At 39.7% G+C, this 23,377-nt stretch overlaps 1 protein-coding gene across 2 annotated transcripts in view; it reads left to right on the top strand.

Moving 5' to 3' along the window:
* FUT10 (fucosyltransferase 10) overlaps positions 1-9,034 on the top strand; it is a 106,059-nt gene extending 97,025 nt beyond the window's left edge. For both annotated transcript variants that reach the window (XM_003269561.3, XM_030817081.1), the window contains one exon: positions 6,772-9,034. In XM_003269561.3, the coding sequence (XP_003269609.2) occupies positions 6,772-6,999 (228 nt within the window). In that variant the 3' untranslated portion in view covers positions 7,000-9,034. The remainder of the gene's footprint in view (positions 1-6,771) is intronic.
* The last annotated feature ends 14,343 nt before the right edge of the window (positions 9,035-23,377 follow it).

Genomic DNA, 23,377 nt, shown 5'->3' with positions numbered 1-23,377 from the left:
TGGGATTACAGGCTTGAGCCACTGCGCCCAGCCTTCTACTATATTCTTTAACATATTAATGGTAGTTTAAAGTTCCTGCCTGATAGTTCCAACACCTGAGTCGTTTGTGAGTCTGGTTCTGTTGATGGCTTTATCTCTTGGTAGTGTTTGTTTTTTGTTTTTTCTCTTTTTATGTGTTTCATGATTTTTTTTTTTTTGATTCCTGGACATTATGTACAAAAGCATAGAGACCAAGATCAATGTTTATGTGTGGCAGTGGACATGCCGCTTTTCTGTCAAGGCTGTTAATGTGTGTGGATGGGGGAGGAGGGATGTGTATTACTCCATTTTCCCACTGCTTATAAAGAGCTAACCAAGACTGGGTAATTTATAAGGAAAGAGATTTAATTGACTCACAGTTCTGCATGGCGAGGGAGGCCTTGGGAAACTTACAATCATGGTAGAAAGCAAAGTGGGGAAGCAAACACATCTTACCACGACAAAGCAGGAGGGGAGTGAGGGAGGGAGGGAGGGAGAGGCAGAGAGAGAGGAAATGCCGCACATTTAAACCATCAGATCTCATGAGAACTCACTATCACGACAACAGCATGGGGGGGATCACCCCCATGATCCAATCACCTCCCACCAGTTCCCACCCTTGACACATGGGGATTACAATTCAGGATGACATTTGGGTGGGGACACAAAGCCAAACCGTATTAGGGAGGTAGAGTCAGTTTAGTCAAGAGTTGAACTAGATTTGGATTTTGTGTTGCTGTTGTTACCTTTTGTGCTCCTCAGGTTTCAAACGTTTCCAGTAATAATAATTATCCAGTGACTAAGCACTGCTATTGCCTGTGTTGAACATGGGGCCTGGGGTGTTAAAGAGTTTTTCTCAGTATTTCGCCTCCACCCTCAGCTTTTAGCAATTCCTGCATTGCTATGCCACAGATGAGGTCTATTTCAATATTCTTGCTTCTCCCCACCAGCAAACTCCTGTTACTCATTCCTTAGCAGTAGACTTATGTTGGGAGTAGGGCAGGTTCTTTGTTGTCTTCACAGCCTCAGGCTTAGGCAGGTTCTGGATTCCTGGGTCTCAGGGGTGAAGCTTTTCCAGTGTCCTTGCCTCTTCTTCCCTTGGCAGCCAAGCTCTGCCTTGTATCTGTGGTTACTTTGGAGGGAGAGTTTATGCCCCTCCCCAGTGGTATAACTTCTGGTATCATGATAGGATTCTAGGCCCAAAATGGTTTCCATCCTGCCCCCAACCATGAGAAAGAGGAGTTTTGCTTCTCCCTTTCCCCCAGAGGTAATAGATTTTTCCCTTGGATCTGGGAGCAGAAGGGTTTGCTCCTGCTCCCCCAGTGGCCTAAAGCCTTTATATTTATGAGGAAAAGGTCTGGGGAGGGTGGAGAGGCTTCCTGAATGTCCCCTAGCAGAGGAAGATCATCCACCACGCTGTGCCAAGGAGGGGGACCCTTTCTAATCCTGTGCTGCCCCTAATCTTCCTTCTGAGCATTTGATGGAGGTCCATAGAAAAGAGCTTTTGATGAGTTTGAACTCTCATTTTTGTATCTGGGCATCCCAGCTATTCCAGCTGATGTGGTTACTCCACTTCTAAGAATTTATTAAATTTTCAACTGATTTCTTGTTAGCTGTTTGTATGGTGATCACCTCTCTCTCCTGTGTTCTGCCAAAAGTGAAAGAGATTATCCATCTTTCCTCAAAGGGGCTTTGTCACCCTCTGGAATTCAGTTCCCTGATGGGCTCAAGAAGTTATGAATTCGAGGATTATCTGTTTTTTTCTCATTGCTAGGAACCATGTTGTCTTTGGAAACAAAATCTTTTAAAATCATACTTTAGAAACAGCTGGTTTTTCTGCACAAGACCTCAGCTGGAAAGGGATACTGAAACTTAAATTACTTCTAAAACTGTCATAACTACTTCATCAGACACACTTCCTTTGGGTCATACTGTGAAATATTTCTGGCAGAATATTAGAGTGAAAAGAGTTCATTTCATAAGATTCTTTTCTCTGTGATGTCACATTGAGTTGGAACTTTATCCTACACTTGATGGGCTCCTCTCCTGAGTGGGAAGGCAAGGAAATAGGGTAATATTACTGACTTTCTCATATAAACCGTTATGCAAGGTCAGGGTTGGGAAGACCATGGAAGGTTATGTGATCTGTACAATTACCAGCTGACTGGTGACTCGAGTATCATGAACAAGCTGTCCATTAATTTGTGCTGGGGCATTTTCAGTGTTGGTGATTTCATTATTTTTAAAGGTAGCTTATTTTATCTTTTGTTTGTTTTGTTTCCAGAACATTTGGTTCTTTGTATTGAACTGAAACTTCCCCTTTTATAGTCAATTCTTTTTTTTTTTTTTTGAGACAGAGTCTCACACTGTTGCCTGGGCTGAGTGCAATGGTGTGATCTCAGCTCACTGCAACCTCCGCCTCCCAGGTTCAAGTGATTCTCCTGCCTCAGCCTCCTGAGTAGCTGGGATTACAGGCATATGCCACCATGCCCAGCTAATTTTTTATATTTTTAGTAGAGATGGAGTTTCACTATGTTGGCCAGGCTGGTCTTGAACTGTTGACCTTGTGATCCACCGGCCTCGGCCTAATTGCTGAGATTACAGGTGTGAGCCACTGTGCCCGGCCTTTATAGTCAATTCTTAGCTACCTGCTCTGATTCCTCAGTTTGGCAGGATACAGTCTGGCATCTGTACCTACCAGCCAATAGAGGTGAACAGTGGCCTCTGAAAAGTTGAAAGTTGTTTTGCATCTCCTTACTTGATTTTGTTCTGCTCTTGCTTCAAATCCAGTCTCTATCCAACCATGAACTCTGGCTAACATAATCACAATTTTGAGCCTACCTTTGGTCCTTTGAACTTGATATTCATAGATTTCCAAGATTTTAAGTCTTAGCATTCCTAATGGTTTGCAATTTCAATTTGCACTCTGGTTCTCTGTGCTTGGTGAAGAATCCCTGCTCAAGTTCTAGGCCCTTGGAAGTCAGACTTCATGATAATCCATCAGTGGTTCCCAAGAGAAAGGAGGACTTGGCAATCTCTGTCCTTCACATTTTACCAAACAAGTTAATTCAAACTTCCACTTATATAGTCCCTTCACTTGAAGGGGCTTCTTTGCTTGAAGACAAACTCTGTTCACTCAAAGTCATCACCTCTTCACACTAGATACTCCTAGTATCTCCTCATATATTTCCTATGGGAGTTTTAAAGAAAAGAAAATATGTGGAGCCAGTCATAGGTAGCACCCACATTTTTGTATTTCCAACTGGTTTTTCTGCTATGCTTTCTAAATTTGGAATGGATGAAGATTCTAATCATTATAAACCTGACACATAATGCACTGTCTTCCCATTAAGACAGTTTTTTTTAAGAAAAATATATACATGCATATAAGTTGAAGAATCAAATATTTCTACAAAGTTAATTAACAAAAACAGCAGTCTTCCACTTATTTTCCCTTTTCTGTCCTTCCCAGAAGCAACCACAATATGTAGCTAATTATTTAATTATTTTGGTATTTACCCAATGTTTCTTTTTCTTTTTCTGTTCTTTTTTTTTGAGATGGAGTCTCACTCTGCCATCCAGGCTGGTGTGCAGTGGCATGATCTTGGCTCACTGTAACCTCTGTCTCCTGGGTTCAAGCGATTCTCCTGCCTCATCCTCCTGAGTAGCCGGGATTACAGGCACGTGCCACCATGCCTGGCTAATTTTTGTATTTTTGGTAGAGACAGGGTTTCACCATGTTGGCCAGGCTGGTCTCGAACTCCTGACCTCAAGTGATCCACTTGCCTTGGCCTCCCGAAGTGCTGGGATTACAGGAGTGAGCCACCACACCTGGCCTATTTACTCTATGTTTCTAAGTAACACATTTACATACCTTTTTTTTATATTCAGTGTTTGAATATAACTGTGTGACTGTTATTAAAAAATAAACCATGTAGTACACTATCATTTTCCCCCTTACATGTACAGTTTTTTGTTTCTTTCCCAGGTAATAATTGCCTTCTTATTTGATTATTTTTCCATGTACCTGTCAGTCATTCAGTCTTTGTTGATTGTTTAACTCTCCTCTGAAGATGTTGAGATACGGCAGGCGTCCATCTCTCTTGATCTTGTGGAAGGGATCTCTCCCGGAGCCTCCGACCCACTCCCATCTGTGCTCATTGTCCTCTACCTTAGTGTGGAGCCTGAGATGTCACTTCCCCAGCATTTTGGGAATTTTCTTTCTCTTCTTTTTTTCTCTTCTGTTGACATCTGTTTCCTGCGTGCTATGTCTCCTGTTTTCTTAGTTTATTCTCTTGTTTTGGTTGATCATACTCTCCAGTCGCTTCCTGAGAAGAGGTACATGGGAGAATGTATGAAAATGTCTTCATTTCAGCTGAGCATGGTGGCTCGTGCCTGTACTCCCAGCACTTTGGGAGGCTGAGGCAGGTGGATCACCTGAGGTCAGGATTTCGAGACCAGCCTGACCAACATGGTGAAACCCCGTCTCTACTAAAAATAAAAAAATAAAAAAAAATTAGCTGGACATAGTGGCAGGCACCTGTAATCTCAGCTACTTGGAAGGCTGAGGCAGGAGAATCACTAGAACCCAGGACGCGGAGGTTGCAGTGAGCTGAGATCATGCCACTGCACTCCAGCCTGGGGGACAAAGCGAGATTCCGTGTCAAAAAAAAAAAAAAAAAGAAAATGTCTTCATTCTACCCTAAATTTAAGCAATAGATTAGCGGACTGTAAACACTGAAATGGACATTCATTTTTCTCAGAATTTTGAAGGCATTTTGCCATTGTCTTTTACTAAAAAAACTTTTAATTTTGTTTACAGAACATTTTAAAGATAGTTCAGAGTTCTGTATGCCTTTTCCCTGGCTTCCCCTCATGCTATCATTTTACGTAACTGTGGTACATTTGTCACCAATAAGAAATTCATATTGGCACATTACTGCTTGCTAAACTGCAGTCTAGTCATATTTCTCTTTAGTCATATTTGGCCATATTTCTGTAACATCCTCTGTCTGCGCTAGGATCAAATCCAGGATACCAGGCTGTAATTAAGCCATCACATTTCATTAGTCTCCTCCAATCTGTGATGGTTGCTCAAACTTTTTCTTATTTTTAATAACTTTTGAAGAGTACTGGTCAGTATTTTGTAGAATGTCCCTTCATATGGTTTGTCTAATGTCTTCTCATGTTAACACTTGGGTTATGGATTTTGGGGAATAATAGCACAGAGGTAAACGTGTTCTCATTGCATCCTATTAGGGCAGCTGTTCCCAACCTTTTTGGCACCAGAGACCTATTTCGTGGAAGACAGTTTTTCCACAGACCGGTAGGTGGGTGGGGGATTAGATGCTTATAAGGAGTGAGCAAGCTGGATTCCTCACATGTGCAGTTCACAATAAGGTTCACCCTCTTAGGAGAATCTAATGTCGCTGATGATCTGACAGGAGGCAGAGCTCAGGCAGCAATGCTCATATGCGTGCTGCTCACCTCCTGCTCTGCAGCCCAGTTCCTAACAGGCCATGGAACAGTACTGGTTCATGACCCGGGACTTGAGGACCCCTGTATCAAGGGATGCATTATACCAACATAACGTATAACTGGTAATGTTAACTTTGATTGCTTGGTTCAGATGGTATGTGCTAGGTTTTCCCACTGTGAAGTTGCTAATTTTCCTATTCTTCTATGTTTTGTTACTCTTCTGCCCTCTTCCATTCTCCCAATTCTTACGGGTTAATGCCTTTCAAGAACAGTCGTTTTACTCTCATTTTAATGGTGTTTCTGGAGGAAATGAAATTGGATATGTGTGTTCACTCTGTTATCCTGGAGTTTTTCTGTCTCCCCTCTTTCTCTTTTACTTTTTTTTTCTTTTCTCCCTTCTAAATTATTGGAAGGTCAAGTCTTGAACATGTAGAGGCCATTTTAAGGACTTGGACTTGAACTTGGAATGAGAAGGGCTGCTGAGTGTAGCCTGTAGAGGATCAAAAGTAGAATCAAGGGGTTAGTTAGGAGACCATGGAAATAAGCCAAGACTGAGCGTGGACCAAGCTCATGGTGGCATTTTGAAGCTGGGAGGTATTATGCAAAGGTCAGGTACCATTATTGTTGGGTGGAAACATCTTAATACTGGGGACAGTTGAGTGCAGTGGAAATATATTAAAAACAAAGGTTTAGTTGTAACATGTGACAACATAGATAGATGTAAAAACAGTGCTTGGTGAAAAAGTAGTAAACAAATGAGATATACAACAACATATAAGTATACTAAAAATAAATGCCCAGAGATTGAGAACACATTTTGCAATGAGTATTCGAATACACTTACATGCAAATACAAAGAACTGTGTTAAACACCTTAAAATATTTGTCTATGGGGAGGAGGGTAGGGATGGGATAATAGGGGGAAAAGGAATAAACAAATCAACAGATAAATAACCAGAGGGAGGGGAAGGCTTTAGAATGCAAAGAGAACTGCATTCGATCTGAAGTATATACTGTTTGGGGCAATTTACGTAACTTTTTTGTGCTTTAGTTTCCACGCCTGTAAAATGGGGTAGTAGCACCCATTTAATATGCTTACCATAAGAATTAAGTGAGGCAATATGTGAGATGCTTTCTTTCCCTTTTAACTCCATGGGGTAAAACTGTTGCTTTAAGGAAAGCCTGTGCTGCATTCCATTATTGTGAGATGGGAACATGGGAATTGTGCTTCCTTATCATATGTTTTTAATTCAGTTCTCTCTTCTCTTCCTGCAGGGCTTACCACCCAAAAGATGGGAGGCAGAAGATACCCACCTGAGTTGCCCAGAGCCCACGGTGTTTGCTTTCTCACCACTCCGGGCTGCACCTTTGAGCTCTTTGCGAGAGATGTGGATATCCAGCTTTGAACAATCCAAGAAAGAAGCCCAGGCACTAAGGTGGCTGGTTGATAGGAATCAAAACTTTTCATCTCAAGAGTTTTGGGGCCTAGTATTCAAGGACTAATTTCAAAAATGATCAGAATGAAACAGACTAGAGCCTTCTTGAGGTTTATTTTCTAGATTGCCTTAATATTTGAACATAATAGCTATTCTGTTGACTATCCATCAGGATAATAATTAGTTGCTGCAGTACTCATAATGAGCCCTTTCAAAGAATAGATGTAAATTACCCTTAGGGGTTGCCACTATATTTTTTATACTAAAAAAGGAAATATTTCTTATGGACACTGGTTATCTTCCATGTCCATGTCTGTGGACCCACATACTTACTGCCTTTTGTGGAAATTCACCTAGAGTGAGTACTTTCCTTGTGCAATGGAGGGAGACGATGTAGCTGTAGATTATTGATACTCACCTCACTCTCAACAGCTTACTGGTATTTGGCAAACCTGGTGTCCTGCAGCCGAGCATGAACATGAAATACATTAGAACTTGGCAATGAGAGATCCCATCTGTTAGTTTCCCGGGATGTAAGTGAGTAATAAAAGCTATTTCAAGTTTATCCGCTATCCACTCTTCAAGTGAAAAGAACTTATGTGTGTCTACCTTCTTCTCCATACCCTGAGCCACCTCTCTCACTTTCTTTAGTTATGACTTGCCCTATCGCCTCCCATTTTCCCTTCCAAGTAGAATGTCTTGTAAAGACACAGTAACTCATGTGTGTTTTGATGAGTGAGATGTTACCACTTATCCCTTCTGCTGTGCAGAATAATATTAAGAATTGCTATGATTATGATTCAGGCTGGACAGCCTGGACATTTTGAGCAGCACAAGAGTAGAAGTGAATACCCCCACGAACTCCAATTGTGCTGAAGCTGATTTGTCTGTTTGTAGGATGATGTGCAGCCTGTCACGGTGGCAGCCACAGGCATTCAGTTTGTGAGCATTTCCTGTCATTTCTGATCCTGCTATAGGGAAGATTCAGCTGTCCTGTCTGGGGCATCTACTGGAGCACCTCAGAAGACAAGGAGGAAAACACTGGCTCATGTTTTCTTTCCATGTGAGGGAGGGGAGGCTTCTAGATGATACTAAAAGCCTGTTGCCACTGTTGTGTCATGGTTTCCGCTCTTCATCATGGAAAGCTGCAAGCCTCAGAAGGCAGCCAGAGGACAGGAAGAGTCTGTGATGCTCATGTCTGTGTCATGGCATGAGGGGGAATTGACGAGTGCTTCCTTAGCATCAGCTCCTATTGTATTGAAGGCTGTGCCCTTGGTGTGCTTAGCAGTGAGCAGTGTCTTCGTTAGGTAGCTCTGGCTGGGCTTTGTCAGCCAGCATGTGAGAAAGGAGAACCAAAACCAATACTTCCTTATAGAAGCCAGAAGGATCACACTGGGTGAGAGAAGGTGTCTATAACTGGGTTCTTCCCAATCTCAGCTCTTTCATTAACTAAATATGATCTTGGACATATCTCTTAACCTCCATGGGCCTTAGTTTTTGCATCCAAAAAGAAGTGATTGGGCTGGTCTTGGAAGGTTTTTTTCTTTTTTTTCCCCTGTGTAACATTCTTAATTGTTCATCAACATTTAAGAAATTTAATTTTGTAGATGTTTTTACTAAAGAGGGTAACAAACTATTTTGGAACCGCTGTATATTATTCAAGGGAAGCACGCTGTTTGGAGGAAGGAGCATACTTAATGGGTGGTATTGAGGATGAAAGGGAATTTCTCTCTCTGCCATTTTATTTGATAATATTAAAGAAATAAAGACTGGAAAGGGGGATTCCTTGTTAAAGGTCAGATTTTAAATTGCATATAAAATGAAGTGAGTTGTTTTTTTTTTGAACCCTCAAAAGAAAGCCTGAGAGGTGATTTATGCCTCTGGCAAGATATTATCATGATAACTTCAGTTCTTCTCCATAAATGCCTTAAGCAAATACCCAGTGCTTGTGTGCTGTGTGTATGTCTTAAACCTTAACTTTTCATGAAATCTCGTTCCATCTTAGTTCTTCATCAAGTCCATAGATAAAATCCTCTCTAAGCCTTTCTGAAGTGTGTATCTCTGAACAAATTTAGTGAAATGAAATCATTAATCTCTGTTGATCCCATTTTGCCATACCTTTCACTTTACATCACTATCTCCGTTTGTGAAATATTTTAAGAAAGCAACCTCCCTCACAGGACTGTTGTGAGGAATGCCTCATGGCTGTGAAGGAGTTTGTACAATGCAACATTTTGCTTAGTCCTTCAGTACATTTTACTTGGATTGTTTTCAAGAACTTTATTTTTTTTTTGAGACGAAGTCTTGCTGTATCACCTAGGCTGGAGTGCAGTGGTGTGATCTCAGCTCACTGCAACCTCCACCTCCTGGGTTCAAGCGATTCTCCTGCCTCAGCCTCCCAAGTAGCTGGGATTACAGGCACCTGCCACCAGGCCCGGCCAATTTTTTGTATTTTTTTTTTTTTTAGTAGAGATGGGGGTTTCAGCATATTGGCTAGGCTGGTCTTGAACTCCTGCCCTTAAGTGACCCACCTACCTCGGCCTCCCAAAGTGCTGGGATTACAGGCATGAGCCACTGTGCCTGGCCATTCAAGGACTAATTTTTTAAAGCAATATGACAAAATGGTCAGAAGCCTTTTCAGAAATGTTGAAGAAAATGATCACTAATGCTAGTTAATAGTATTCACCCAAAAATGACCGCAACTTTGACCCTTGATCATATAGCAAATACATTTTGGAACCTGAATGCTGACTGACTTCTTTGTTGCTGTTAAGGACTAGATTCTAGTAACCAGAATATCATTTGGGGTCATTATCATTGTTAGTAACAGATTGGAAACATACAGTGTTCTATGCATTACTCAGAAATAAAAGACATAAGCAAAAATGAACATCGTTCCTTCGGCCACACATTGTATATTACACATAGAAGAACCTGCTCAATATCTGTAAAAGACTGTATGAATCCAAGCACAGTGCCGACCTGCCCAGTAAAATGTGCATTTAAAAAGTCATTAATAGGACATAAGTCCTGCTAAAGATGACAATTCATTGGGAGCTCAGGCTGCTATAACAGAATATGATAGACTGGGTGGCTTATAAGCAACAGAAGTTTATTGCTGACAGTTCTGGAGGCTGGGAAGTACAAGATCAAGGTGCCAGCAGATTTATTGTCTGGGAGAGCCCACTTCCTGGTTCGTAGATGGCTATCTTCTTGCTATGTGCTTACATGGCAGAAGGGGTGACAGAGCTCTCGGAAGTCTCCATCATTATGACCTCACTCTCCAAAGTCTCCTCCTCCTAGTGCCATCACAATGGGGGTTAGAATTTTAACATGAATGTTGGGGAAACACAGAATTCAGTCTGTAGCATCAGTATAGAGTTAATTTTCAGTGAATTATGTTGATTACCCTTAAAGCAAGATGAGTACAACTTTGGATAAGTGACCTATATCTTCCTTGGAATCTTCAAAGTATACTATTTAGAAATTAATAGACCAAGAATAGTGGTGGTTAGTTTGTTTCAAGTAATTTTGCAATCCTGAATATTTTACTAATAATTTTCTTTAGGAAATTTCTTTCTTTCAATTTTTATTGTTAATGGTAATATCTTTACTGTGTATTTCTAATATCAGCATATATCTTGTTGTCTTTGGGTACAGACATAAAAATGCTTGAAAAACTCAAAGGGGATATAGAATGATGACTCTAAGAAATAATCTAGTTTTAGTTGCTACTCTGCAACATACTGTCTTTATTATCTTGGTCAAGTTATTTGGCCTTTCTAAGATTCAGTTTGCTCATCTGTAAAATGATGTTATAATATCAACCTCCTTGTAAGGTTATCGTGATGATTAAATAAGCTAGTGTTCACTTAGCTCAATAGATGCTTGTTGTAGTGGTTACAGCTATCTGTAGTCATTACCCTTTTGTGTTTGAAGAGCTTGATTGAGATTTGTCCAGAAAAAGGGAATCATTGATGATAGTACCCGGGGTGGTACACATTTAATGTGTTACAAAACAGGCATTGTACTAGGCGCCATTGCTGATAGGAATAAGACACAGGAGAGAGAGGTGTGAAGGGTTTTGAGTAGGGCTTTTTGATATTATGATGGTATTAAAATCAAGGACTGAGGAATGCTTAAATTATTCTCTGACTCTTCCCACCCTCCATGGGATTTCTGGTGGAGTTTTGCACAAGGCTCTCAATAGGATAATGAGACTCAAATAGCCTCTTTATAGTAGCTTTGCAAATCACATAAATGCAGTACACTGATTTCTTGTATAAGCTGGATCTGAGCATATTATTTAGATTTGAAGTGTAACTAGGAGAGGATCTTTTACTGCCTTTCCATTTCCCAATTCTGAATCTTGGGACTAGTCTATTCAATGTGCTTACAATAAGAAAGAGGAGTGAAAAATGCCTACATCTGTAGGTATTGACTCTGCTTGCTCATACTGAAGATCAACTGAAGAAGGAGAAGAAGAGGAGCCTGAGCAGCCTTTCTCCCAGGAGACAAGCCCTCTCTTGCTCTCCATGTGATATGGATGCAAGAATATGGAGTACAATGCATGGGAGCTTACTTTTAAGTCATGTTAACCTTTCTCACTAGTAAAATGTGGCCTCATCAATATCCTGGGATTCAACCAATTAATTTGGCAACACCATTGGTGCTGCTAGTAGGCCCAATTAAGGAGATCGGCAAGGGGCAGAGGTGTTTGAGGAAAAGCGACTCTTTAGGATTATTGTCCTCTCGAGTCATTGGGCCCAACAGCCAAGCCTCTGGTCAGTCAGAGGTGTGGCTGTATCCCAAAGAGGATATGACCAGTCATGACCAGCAGAGACCTTCTTTTATCTTCCTGAGGCTTCTTCTCTGCTATATACCCTTGCCCCTTTGTATCCTCCTGGAACAGTGACACGAGCAGTTAAATTACTGTCTCTAAGCCTCTGAAATGAGTCAGAACTGGAATTGATTAATGCCTCCAAGGGCATTTTGAGCATTAGGTCAAAAATTTATTGTTTATTTTATTTCCCATGCAAACCATAACCACATCATCCAACCCAGCTTACCAGAGAAAATGATTCAACTAGCCCAAATAGGCCATTATGAATATTTGAAATTTTAAGCTTCTAAATTAAAAAAAAACTGATTATGAAAGTAATTATATTTAAAAACCATTACTGTAGGTAGGGGGTAATATTAATGCTTTTGGGTCAGGTTATTATCCCAAGAGCTTTTGGAATGAATGTAACATAAGTTGCTTCTTATATAAACGGAGTAAATTTATCTGATGAGTCCACTCATGGGGAAAAAAAAAGCCAGTTTTACATAAGAATGCCCTTAGTGAAGCAATAAAAATGATGAATTTTATTAAATCTTAACCTTTAAGTGCATGTCTTTTATTTATTTATGTTTTTGCCAAGACCAGCTCGGTTGGGGAGACCCTAACCCAGTGGTGCTAGAGGAATTAAAGACACACACACAAAAATATAGAGGTGTGAAGTGGGAAATCAGGGGTCTCACAGCCTTCAGAGCTGAGAGCCCCCAAACAGAGATTTACCCACGTATATTTATTAACAGCAAGCCAGTCATTAGCATTGTTTCTATAGATATTAAATTAACTAAAAGTATCCCTTATGGGAAACGAAGGGATGGGCCGAATTAAAGGAATAGGTTGGGGTAGTTAACTGCAGCAGGAGCATGTCCTTAAGGCACAGATCGCTCATGCTATTGTTTGTGGCTTAAGAAGGCCTTTAAGTGGTTTTCTGCCCTGGCAGGCCAGGTGTTCCTTGCCCTCATTCCGGTAAGCCCACCACCTTCCAGTGTGGGCATTATGGCCATCATGAACATGTCACAGTGCTGCAGAGATTTTGTTTATGGCCAGTTTTGGGGCCAGTTTATGTCCAGATTTTGGGGGACTTGTTTCCAACATTTATTTATTTATTTTTATTTTTTGGTAGAGAGAGGGTTTCTCCTTGTTGGCCAGGCTGGTCTCGACCTCCTGACCTCAGGTGATCCACCCACCTTGGCCTCCCAAAGTACTAGGATTACAGGCATGAGCCACCATGCTCAGCCAGTACATGTCTTTTTAATATTCTGTGTGACAAAAATAAGAGTAAAACACTTGTGCTACACATCATAGTATAACAGGAGTCTCACAGTGCTTGTGTGATTGAGTTGTGAGCTGAACTCACTGCTTTTTCCATGGAATACTATTTTTACTTAAAAAAATCTGACAAACTATGCTTACTCGGTCTTGTGTTTTTGTCAATAATTTTCGTGAAAACAAAGTGAGCCTGTCACTTTAAGAGACAGAATTTGTTGCCAATGATAAAAATCTCAGCTTTCAAGTGAAAAGTGAAATTTTGGAAAATGAATATCCACCACATTGAGCTTGACAACTTTGCAATACTTAAAAGACTTTCCTGAGTAGATTGGTGGTAATATTAACAAATGTTACTGTTGACACTGAATAAATGCGGAAATAATGATGTGGAATAATGTTTTTAGTTTGTTTATCATTTGTTTTTATAATTCTAAAGAAGGAAGTGTTAATTACTGGAGACAGCAATTTTTACAAGTTAAATACTTTTTTTTTTAGTTGAAAAGTTCTATAAGTGAAGTTTTTTTAGTATACTTTGAGTTCTAGGGTACATATACACAACGTGCAGGTTTGATACACAGGTATACATGTGCCATGTTGGTTTGCTGCACCCATCAACTCATCATTTACACTACATATTTCTCCTAATGCTATCCCTCCCACAGCCTCCCATCCCCCACAGGCCCTGGTGTGTGATGTTCCCCACCCTATGTCTAAGTGATCTCATTGTTCAATTCCCACCTATGGGTGAGAACATGCAGTGTTTGGTTTTCTGTCTTTGTGATAGTTTGCTGAGAATGATGGTTTCCAGCTTTGTCCATGTCCCTGCAAAGGACATGAACTCATCCTTTTTTATGGCTGCATAGTATTCCATGGTGTATACGTGCCACAGTTTCTTAATCCAGTCTATCATTGATGGACATTTGGGTTGGTTCCAAGTCTTTGCTGTTGTGAATAGTGCCACAATAAACATACATGTGCATGTGTCTTTATAGTAGCATGATTTATAATCCTTTGGGTATATACCCAGTAATGGGATGGCTGGGTCAAATGGCAATTCTAGTTCTAGATCCTTGAGGAATTGCCACACTGTCTTCCACAATGGTTGAACTAATTTACAGTCCTACCAACAGTGTAAAAGCATTCCTATTTCTCCACATCCTCTCCAGCATCTGTTGTTTCCTGACTTTTTAATGATCACCATTCTAACTGGCATGAGATGGTATCTCATTGTGGTTTTGATTTGCATTTCTGTGATGACCAGTGATGATGAGCATTTTTTCGTGTTTCTGTTGGCTGCATAGATGTCTTCTTTTGAGAAGTGTCTGTTCATATCCTTTGTCCACTTTTTGATGGGGTTGTTTTTTTCTCGTAAATTTTTGAGTTCTTTATAGATTCTGGATATTCGCCCTATGACAGAAGGGTAGATTGCAAAAATTTTCTCTCATTCTGTAGGTTGCCTGTTCACTCTGATGGTAGTTTCTTTTGCCATGCAGAAGCTCTTTAGTTTAGTTAGATTCCATTTGTCAATTTTGGCTTTTGTTGCCATTGCTTTTAGTGTTTTAGTCATGAAGTCCTTGCCCATGCATATGTCCTGAATGGTATTGCCTAAGTTTTTTTCTAGGGTTTTTATGGTTTTAGGTCTAACATTTAAGTCTTCAATCCATCTGGAATTAATTTTTGTATAAGGTGTAAGGAAGGGATCCAGTTTCAGCTTTCTACATATAGCTAGCCAGTTTTCCCAGCACCATTTATTAAATAGGAAATCCTTTCCCCATTTCTTGTTTTTGTCAGGTTTGTCAAAGATCAGATGATTGTAGATGTGTGGTGTTATTTCTGAGGTCTCTGTTCTGCTCCATTGGTCTATATATCTGTTTTGGTACCAGTACCATGCTGTTTTGGGTACTGTAGCCTTGTAGTATAGTTTGAAGTCAGGTAGCGTGATGCCTCTAGCTTTGTTCTTTTGGCTTAAGATTGTCTTGGCAATGTGGGCTCTTTTTTGGTTCCATATGAAATTTAAAGTCGTTTTTTCCAATTCTGTGAAGAAAGTCATTGGTAGCTTGATGGGGATGGCATTGAATCTATAAATTACTTTGGGTGGCCATTTTCACGATAGTGATTCTTCCTATCCATGAGCATGGAATATTCTTCCATTTGTTTGTGTCTTCTTTTATTTCATTGAGCAGTGGTTTGTAGTTCTCCTTGAAGAGGTCCTTCACATCCCTTGTAAGTTGGATTCCTAGGTATTTTATTCTCTTTGTAGCAATTGTGAATGGGAGTTCACTCATGATTTGGCTCTCTGTTTGTCTGTTAATGGTGTGTAGGAATGCTTGTGATTTTTGTACATTGATTTTGTATCCTGAGACTTTGCTGAAGTTGCTTATGAGCTTAAGGAGATTTTGCGCTGAGACGATAGGGTTTTCTAAATATACAATCATGTCATCTGCAAACAGGGACAATTTGACTTCCTCATTTCCTAATTGAATACCCTTTATTTCTTTCTCTTGCCTGGTTGCCCTGGCCAGAACTTCCAAGACTATATTGAATAGGAATGGTGAGAGAGGGCATCCTTGTCTTGTGCCCATTTTCAAAGGGAATGCTTCCAGTTTTTGCCCATTCAGTATGATATTGGCTGTGGGTTTGTCATAAATAGCTCTTATTATTTTGAGATACGTTCCATCAATACCTAGTTTATTGAGAGTTTTTAGCATGAAGGGCTGTTGAATTTTGTCAAAGGCCTTTTCTGCATCTATTGCAATAATCATGTGGTTTTTGTCTCATTGGTTCTGTTTATGTGATGGAGTATGTTTATTGATTTGTGTATGTTGAACCAGCCTAGCATCCCAGGGATGAAGCCAACTTGATCATGGTGGATAAGCTTTTTGATGTGCTGCTGGATTCGGTTTGCCAGTAGTTTATTGAGGATTTTCGCATCGATGTTCATCAGGGATATTGGTCCAAAATTCTCTTTTTTTGTTGTGTCTCTGCCAGGCTTTGGTATCAGGATGATATTAGCCTCATAAAATGAGTTAGGGAGGATTCCCTCTTTTTCTATTGATTGGAATAGTTGCAGAATGAATGGTACTAGCTTCTCCTTGTACCTCTGGTAGAATTTGGCTGTGAATCCATCTGGTCCTGGACTTTTTTTGGTTGGTAAGCTATTAATTATTACCTCAATTTCAGAGCCTGTTAATGGTCTATTCAGAGATTCAATTTCTTCCTGGTTTAGTCTTGGGAGGGTGTATGTGTCCAGGAATTTATCCATTTCTTCTAGATTTTCTAGTTTATTTGCATAGAGGTGTTTATAGTATTATCTGATGGTAGTTTGTATTTCTGTGGGATCAGTGGTGATATCCCCTTTATCGTTTTTTATTGTGTCTATTTGATTCTTCTCTCTTTTCTTGTTTATTAGTCTTGCTAGCGGTCTATCAATTTGGTTGATCTTTTTAAAAAACTGGCTCCTGGATTCGTTGATTTTTTGAAGGGTTGTTTTGTGTCTCTATCTTCTTCAGTTCTGCTCTGATCTTAGTTATTTCTTGCCTTCTGCTAGTTTTTGAATTTGTTTGCTCTTGCTTCTCTAATTCTTTTAATTGTGATGTTAGGATGTCGATTTTAGATCTTTCCTGATTTCTCTTGTGGGCATTTAGTGATATAAATTTCCGTCTACACACTGCTTTAAATGTGTCCCAGAGATTCTGGTACGTTGTGTCTTTGTTCTCATTGGTTTCCAAGAACATCTTTATTTCTCCCTTCATTTTGTTATTTAACCAGTAGTAATTCAGGGGCAGATTGTTTTGTTTCCATGTAGTTGTGTGGTTTTGAGTGAGTTTCTTAATCCTGAGTTCTAATTTGATTGCACTGTGGTCTGAGAGACAGTTTGTTGTGATTTCTGTTCTTTTACATTTGCTGAGGAGCTTTACTTCCAATTATGTGGTCAATTTAGAATAAGTGTGATGTGATGGTGAGAAGAATGTACATTCTGTTGATTTGGGGTGTAGATTTCTATAGATGTCTATTAGGTCTGCTTGGTGCAGAGCGGAGTTCAAGTCCTGGATATCCTTGTTAACCTTCTGTCTCGTTGATCTGTCGAATATTGAGAGTGGGGTGTTAAAGTCTCCCATTATTATTGTGTGGGAGTCTAAGTCTCTTTGTATGTCTCTAAGGACTTGCTTTATGAATCTGGGTGCTCCTGTATTAGGTGCATATATATTTAGGATAGTTAGTTCTTCTTGTTGAATTGATCCCTTTACTATTATGTAATGGCCTTTTTTGTCTCTTTTTTTTTTAATTTTTTTATTTTTTTATTTTTATTTTTATTTTTTTATTATATTTTTATTTTATTTTATTTTATTTTTTGTTTTATTATACTTTAGGTTTTAGGGTACATGTGCACAATGTGCAGGTTTGTTACATATGTATCCATGTGCCATGTTGATTTCCTGCACCCATTAACTCGTCATTTAGCATTAGGTATATCTCCTAATGCTGTCCCTCCCCCCTCCCCCCACCCCACAACAGTCCCCGGAATGTGATGTTCCCCTTCCTGTGTCCAGGAGTTCTCATTGTTCAATTCCCACCTATGAGTGAGAACATGCGGTGTTTGGTTTTTTGTCCTTGCGATAGTTTACTGAGAATGATGTTTCCCAGTTTCATCCATGTCCCTACAAAGGACACGAACTCATCATTTTTTATGATTTTTTGTCTCTTTTGATCTCTGTTGGTTTAAAGTCTGTTTTATCAGAGACTAGGATTGCAACTCTACTTCTTTTTTGCTTTCCATTTGCTTGGTAGATCTTCTTCCATCCTTTTATTTTGAGTCCATGTGCATCTTTGCACGTGAGATGGGTCTCCTGAATGCAGCACACTGATGGGTCTTGACTCTATCCAATTTGCCAGTCTATGTCTTTTAATGGGGACATTTAGCCCATTTACATTTAAGGTTGATATTGTTATGTGTAAATTTGATCCTGTCATTATGATGTTCGCTGATCATAAATTTGATCCTGTCATTATGATGTTTGCTGGTTATTTTGCCTGTTAATTGATACAGTTTCTTCATAGCATCGATGGTCTTTACAATTTGGCCTGTTTTTGCCGTGGCTTGTACGGGTTGTTTCTTTCCATGTTTAGTGCTTCCTTCAGGAGCTCTTGTAAGGCAGGCCTGGTGGTGACAAAATCTCTCGGCATTTGCTTGTCTGTAAAGGACTTTATTTATCCTTCACTTATGAAGCTTAGTTTGGCTGGATATGAAATTCTGGGTTGAAAATTCTTTTCTTTAAGAATGTTGAATATTGGCCCCTACTCTATTCTGGCTTGTAGGGTTTCTGCCGATAGATCTGCTGCTAGTCTGATGGGCTTCCCTTTGTGCATAACTCGACCTTTCTCTCTGGCTGCCCTTAACACTTTTTCCTTCATTTTAAGCTTGGTGAATCTGACAATTACATGTCTTGGGATTGCTCTTAAGTGAAGATTTTAAAAATCTTTTTTTTAAATTTGAAAATTGGAATAAGATAAAAGATAACCAGAGCTATCGATCAATGAGTGAAAAGAAGCCTTGGTTTTTCAATTGGGAAACATGGAAAAAAATGTATTCAGGACCATGAAAAATGCCTTAAAAACATATCAAAGAAATTATGATTATTTTGCATTACTCAGAATATTAAACTGCCTGAAATTTATTAACGTATTCTATATATTTTTATTGAGCATTTATTATGTGCCAGGAATTATTCTGGGCAAATGGGATATAGCAATGAATGGAAGTCACAAAACTGCTGCCACCACAGAGCTTACATTCTAATTCTAGCAGGGAATTAGAACAGAAATGCTTTAGCAAAATGTAAACCACTTCAAGGAAGCTTTTATTTCTCTGTTTTGTGGATGCCTCATAAGATAGAATTTACCTTCTGAATCTCTGTCACTCTATTTGAAACATGAAATGTGATACAAATGGATTCTATTGATAAAGTATATTAAATGGGCTATATTATTAATGAGATTTGTTAAAAGTACTAAAAGTTCACATTTGAAGTGACCTGGCAAGTCCAGAATAAGTCCTTTTAATTTTTATACCAGTGTTTATTCCTGTTCCCCGGGAGAGGAGGCATTTTTTTCTGTCAACACTGGGCGATTTAAGAACTGACTTGGGGGATGAAAATAACTATGGTGAGCCCACAGGGGCAAGCAGTTCTGCTCCAGCCAATCCACATCTGTTCACCTTAAGTAGAGAGGCTGGGGTGAGTCAGTATTTACTCAGCCTCAGTGCCTCAGAAAAGGTGATGAATTTTATCTTATGAGCTGCTTTCAGTCATCATGTATATAGTTCACACACCATTAATAAAAAGACTCATTCACCACGGAAATAATCTGCTAGTCTGAGAGAATGTTGGTCCCTAAGACAAGCATCTTGAAGTATCAAAGTTTCGTCACAGATATTTACTACTTCCTGTTTCTGTGGTCTAAAATTCACCTCAAATGTGTAGTTAACCTGTAAGTGATGAACCACTTCCATCACTTCCTCAATAAAATTAAAACGTGTCTACTGGGGCACCCCCTCCCCATTTGTTTGCTTGTGTGTTTATTTTTGCAGTGACTCTAGGGCTGCCATTGAAGACACATTTTGGTAGCTTTTATTCAGAAAGACCATGCAGCTCTCTGTGCCTTTTAGCAGGATACGTTTTCTGGAAAGAATAAAACAGTAGGTAGAGGGACCTTATAATTTATCATCCAAGTTGGGGTACTCTGAGAGTGGAAGAGGCGCTATTGGTTAAGCCAGAACAATAGGTATAAACTGGCATGTGTGGTCACTTGAGCTATAGGGGGTGTAGGGGAAGAAAAGGTGTTTCAGTACCACTATGTTCAGAAACATTCTCTGGTGATGGGATCCTTGGATAAGAAAAAAGTTTCCTGATATTTATTTATTTATTTTATTTTTATTTTTATTTTTATTGAGATGGAGTCTCACTCTATTGCCCAGGCTGGAGTGCAGTGGCTCCGTCTCGGCTCACTGCAAGCTCCGTCTCCTGGGTTCAAGCGATTCTCGTGCCTTAGCCTCCTAAGTAGCTGGGACTACAGGCACCCGCCACCACGCCTGCCTAATTTTTTTTGTATTTTTAGCGGAGATGGGGTTTCACCGTGTTAGCCAGAATGGTCTCGATCTCCTGACCTCACGATCCTCCCGCCTCGGCCTCCCAAAGTGGTGGGATTACAGGTGTGAGCCACCGCATCCGGCTGGTTACTGGTATTTATTAAGGGTCCCCTGTGTGCCGAGTACTTTGCTGGATTCTGTCATATATAATGGCACTTATCTGACACAATAACCATTTGAGGTAGATTGTTTTGTTTTTGTTTTTGTTTGTTTGGTTGGTTTGGTTTTTTTTTTAGATGGAGTCTTGCTCTGTTGCCCAGGCTGGAGTGCAGTGGCGTGATCTCGGCTCACTGCAACCTCCGCCTCCTGGGTGTAAGCAATTCTCATCTCAGCCTCCCGAGGAACTGGGATTACAGGTGTATGCCACCAAGCCCGGCTAATTTTTGTATTTTTAGTAGAGACGGGGTTTCACCATGTTCGCCAGGTTGGTCTCAAACTCCTGACCTCAGGTGATCTGCCCACCTCGGCCTCCCAAAGTGCTGGGATTATAGGCGTAAGCCACTGTGCCTGGCTGAGGTAGATAGTTTTTGATTTTCTTGCTTTTATAATACTAAACAAAATAAAACTAAAATAATATAGCTATGGTGGGGTGAAATTTTAAACTTCTTTTCATTGTGAGAAGTCAATAGTTAAGATTTGCCGATAGTTTCTTTTTGTGGTGGTAGAGCAGATCCAAAGCCTCCCAGTGGAGATGATCTGAACTCTAGTTGGAACCTCTTGTGCAAGCCCTTTACATATGGTGATTTAAGGCTCTGAGGCTCCCTTTGTTCTATAGGGTGGGAGTAATTTTCTATGTTTAGAAAAGGTAGTGCCCTCACCAAACATCTTAGTTATGGAAAAGTCAAAAGTCAATTATAGGAAGAAGTGGCAATTTGAGAATAGATGCCATAAACTCTTGGAAAGCAAATTATTGAGACTTAGAGATCCTTCTTCCTCACCTTACAAAACCCATTTTCCCACAACATCTTATTTTGAAGAAGTTTAAGAAGTACAAAAAAGATGTGAGAATACTATAAATAACACTTGAATGTTCTTCAGTTAGATTCACCAATTGATAATATCTTGCCACATTTGCGTTATCTCCTTTACTTTCTCTTTATTTTTTTGCTGTTTGAAAGTAAGTTGCAGCCATTGTAACAATTCACCCCTCCATCTTCTGTGATTTGTCTTAGTTCATTCAGACTGCTATAACAAAATGTCATATACTGGGTGGCTTATAAAGAAAAGAAACTTATTTTCCACAGTTCTAGAGGCTGGGAAGTCCAAAATCAAGGTGCCAGCTGATTTGGTGTCTGGTACGGGACTGCTTACTGGTTCATAAACAACCCTCTTTTTGCTATAACCTCACATTGCAAAATGAGTGAGAGTTTCTCTGGGGTCTCCCTCTCTTTTTTTTTAAGAGATGGGGTCTTGCCATGTTGCCCAGGCTGGTTTCAAACTTCTGAGCTCAGGCAATCTACCTGCTTCAGCCTTCCAAAGTGCTGGGATTACAGACCGAGCCCAGCACTCTGGGTCTCTTTTATAAGGACACTAATTACTAATCCCATTTATGAGAGCTCCAGTCTCATGACTTAATCACCTCTTAGAGTCCACACCTCCTAATACCATCATCTTGCAGGTTAGAATTTCAACATGAACTTTGGAGGCGAACAAACATTCTGACCATAGTAACATTCTTCTAAGTAATCACAAGAGCATTTTTGCACCTAATAAATTGAACACTGATACAATACTATTATTTAATACACAGTCCATATTTACAGTTTTCTAATTGCCCCAATGATGATTTGCTATATTTCTTTTTTCTTTCCAATTGAGAATTGCATGTATTTTTTACACATCCGTCTGTTAATCTAGACCAGTTCTCCTGTTTTACTTTGTGTCACTTTGGTTTTGGTCTTTTATGACACTGACATTTCTGAAGAGTCAAAAACATTTATCTTACAGAATATCCCTTTTTAAAATTTATTGATTACTTATTTATTTTTGAGACAGGGTTTTGCTCTGTTGCCCAGGCTGGAGTGCAATGGCACCATCCTAGCTCACTGCAGCCTAGACCTCCTGGGCTCAGGTGATTCTCTCACCTCAACCTCCCAGGTATCTGAGACTACAGAAACACACCACAACATCGGCTAATTTTTTTGTATTTTTTTATATAGAGAGATGGGGTTTTGCCATGTTGCCTAGGCTGATCTGGAACTCCTGGACTCAAGTGATCTGCCCGCCTCGGCCTCCCAACGTGTTGGGATTATAGGCATGAGCCACTGTGCCCAGCCTTGTCTTGTAGAATATCCCATAATGTAGATTTATCTGATTGCCTTCTCATGGTTAGATTCATGTACCCCCTTCTTTTTTGAGGTTCAACAGTATTAGAACATCTCTAATGGACTAAAGAGACCCTGATTGAGGCTGCCTGTTAGAGAGGAGACCAGCTGCCTATAAGTGGAGATTATTTGGGAAAACAGAGTCTGGGGTGGTGACTCAGGCTTTAACAAGTAGGTCTACGGGACAGTTTTTTATGTAGTTCTGCATGTGTGTGTGCACGTGTATGTGCGTGCACAACAAATTTTTGAGATTGAGAGAATTAAGAGAAGGAGAAAAATAGGAGGAAAAGGAATGGGGCAAACAAAAGAAAACAAGAGGTATATACAGAGAGAAATATATATATATATATGTATATGTATATATATATACACACACACACATATATGTGTGCAAATATATATATATTTGCAAGAGGATAATGGCGGCAGAGAATGGGATCTTCTAATGTACCGATTAATTTTTTTAGTTTTCTCTCTGTAACCAAGAACAACTCCTTGGGCTAATAGGCCCCTAAAATTCTTAGATGTATTAGAATAGTTAGAAAAGAAGATTAAAACCTTTTGGAGATAGGAAAGATAGAAGCTTATATTAAAATAAATGTGATGTTATTGTCAGAGATGATGAAGCAGGACATATCAATATAAATATAACATCCCAGGTTATATAACTAACAAACGGCAGATCCAAATTTCAAACCCAAGTTGGTTTATGATAATGCATGATGGTTAATTTTATATCATCTTGACTGGACTAAGGGATGCCTAGGTAGCTGGTAAAACATTATTTTTAGGTGTGTCTGTGAGGGAGTTTTCAGAACAGATCAGCATTTAAATCAATTGATGGAGGCTGCTGCAATTTTTTTTGCAATAC

The sequence above is a fragment of the Nomascus leucogenys genome, chromosome 8 (assembly GCF_006542625.1).
Source record: "Nomascus leucogenys isolate Asia chromosome 8, Asia_NLE_v1, whole genome shotgun sequence".
Lineage (NCBI taxonomy): Eukaryota > Metazoa > Chordata > Mammalia > Primates > Hylobatidae > Nomascus > Nomascus leucogenys.
The sequence above is the reverse complement of the archived record's forward strand: the minus strand, read 5'-3'. Positions and strand labels throughout refer to the sequence as shown.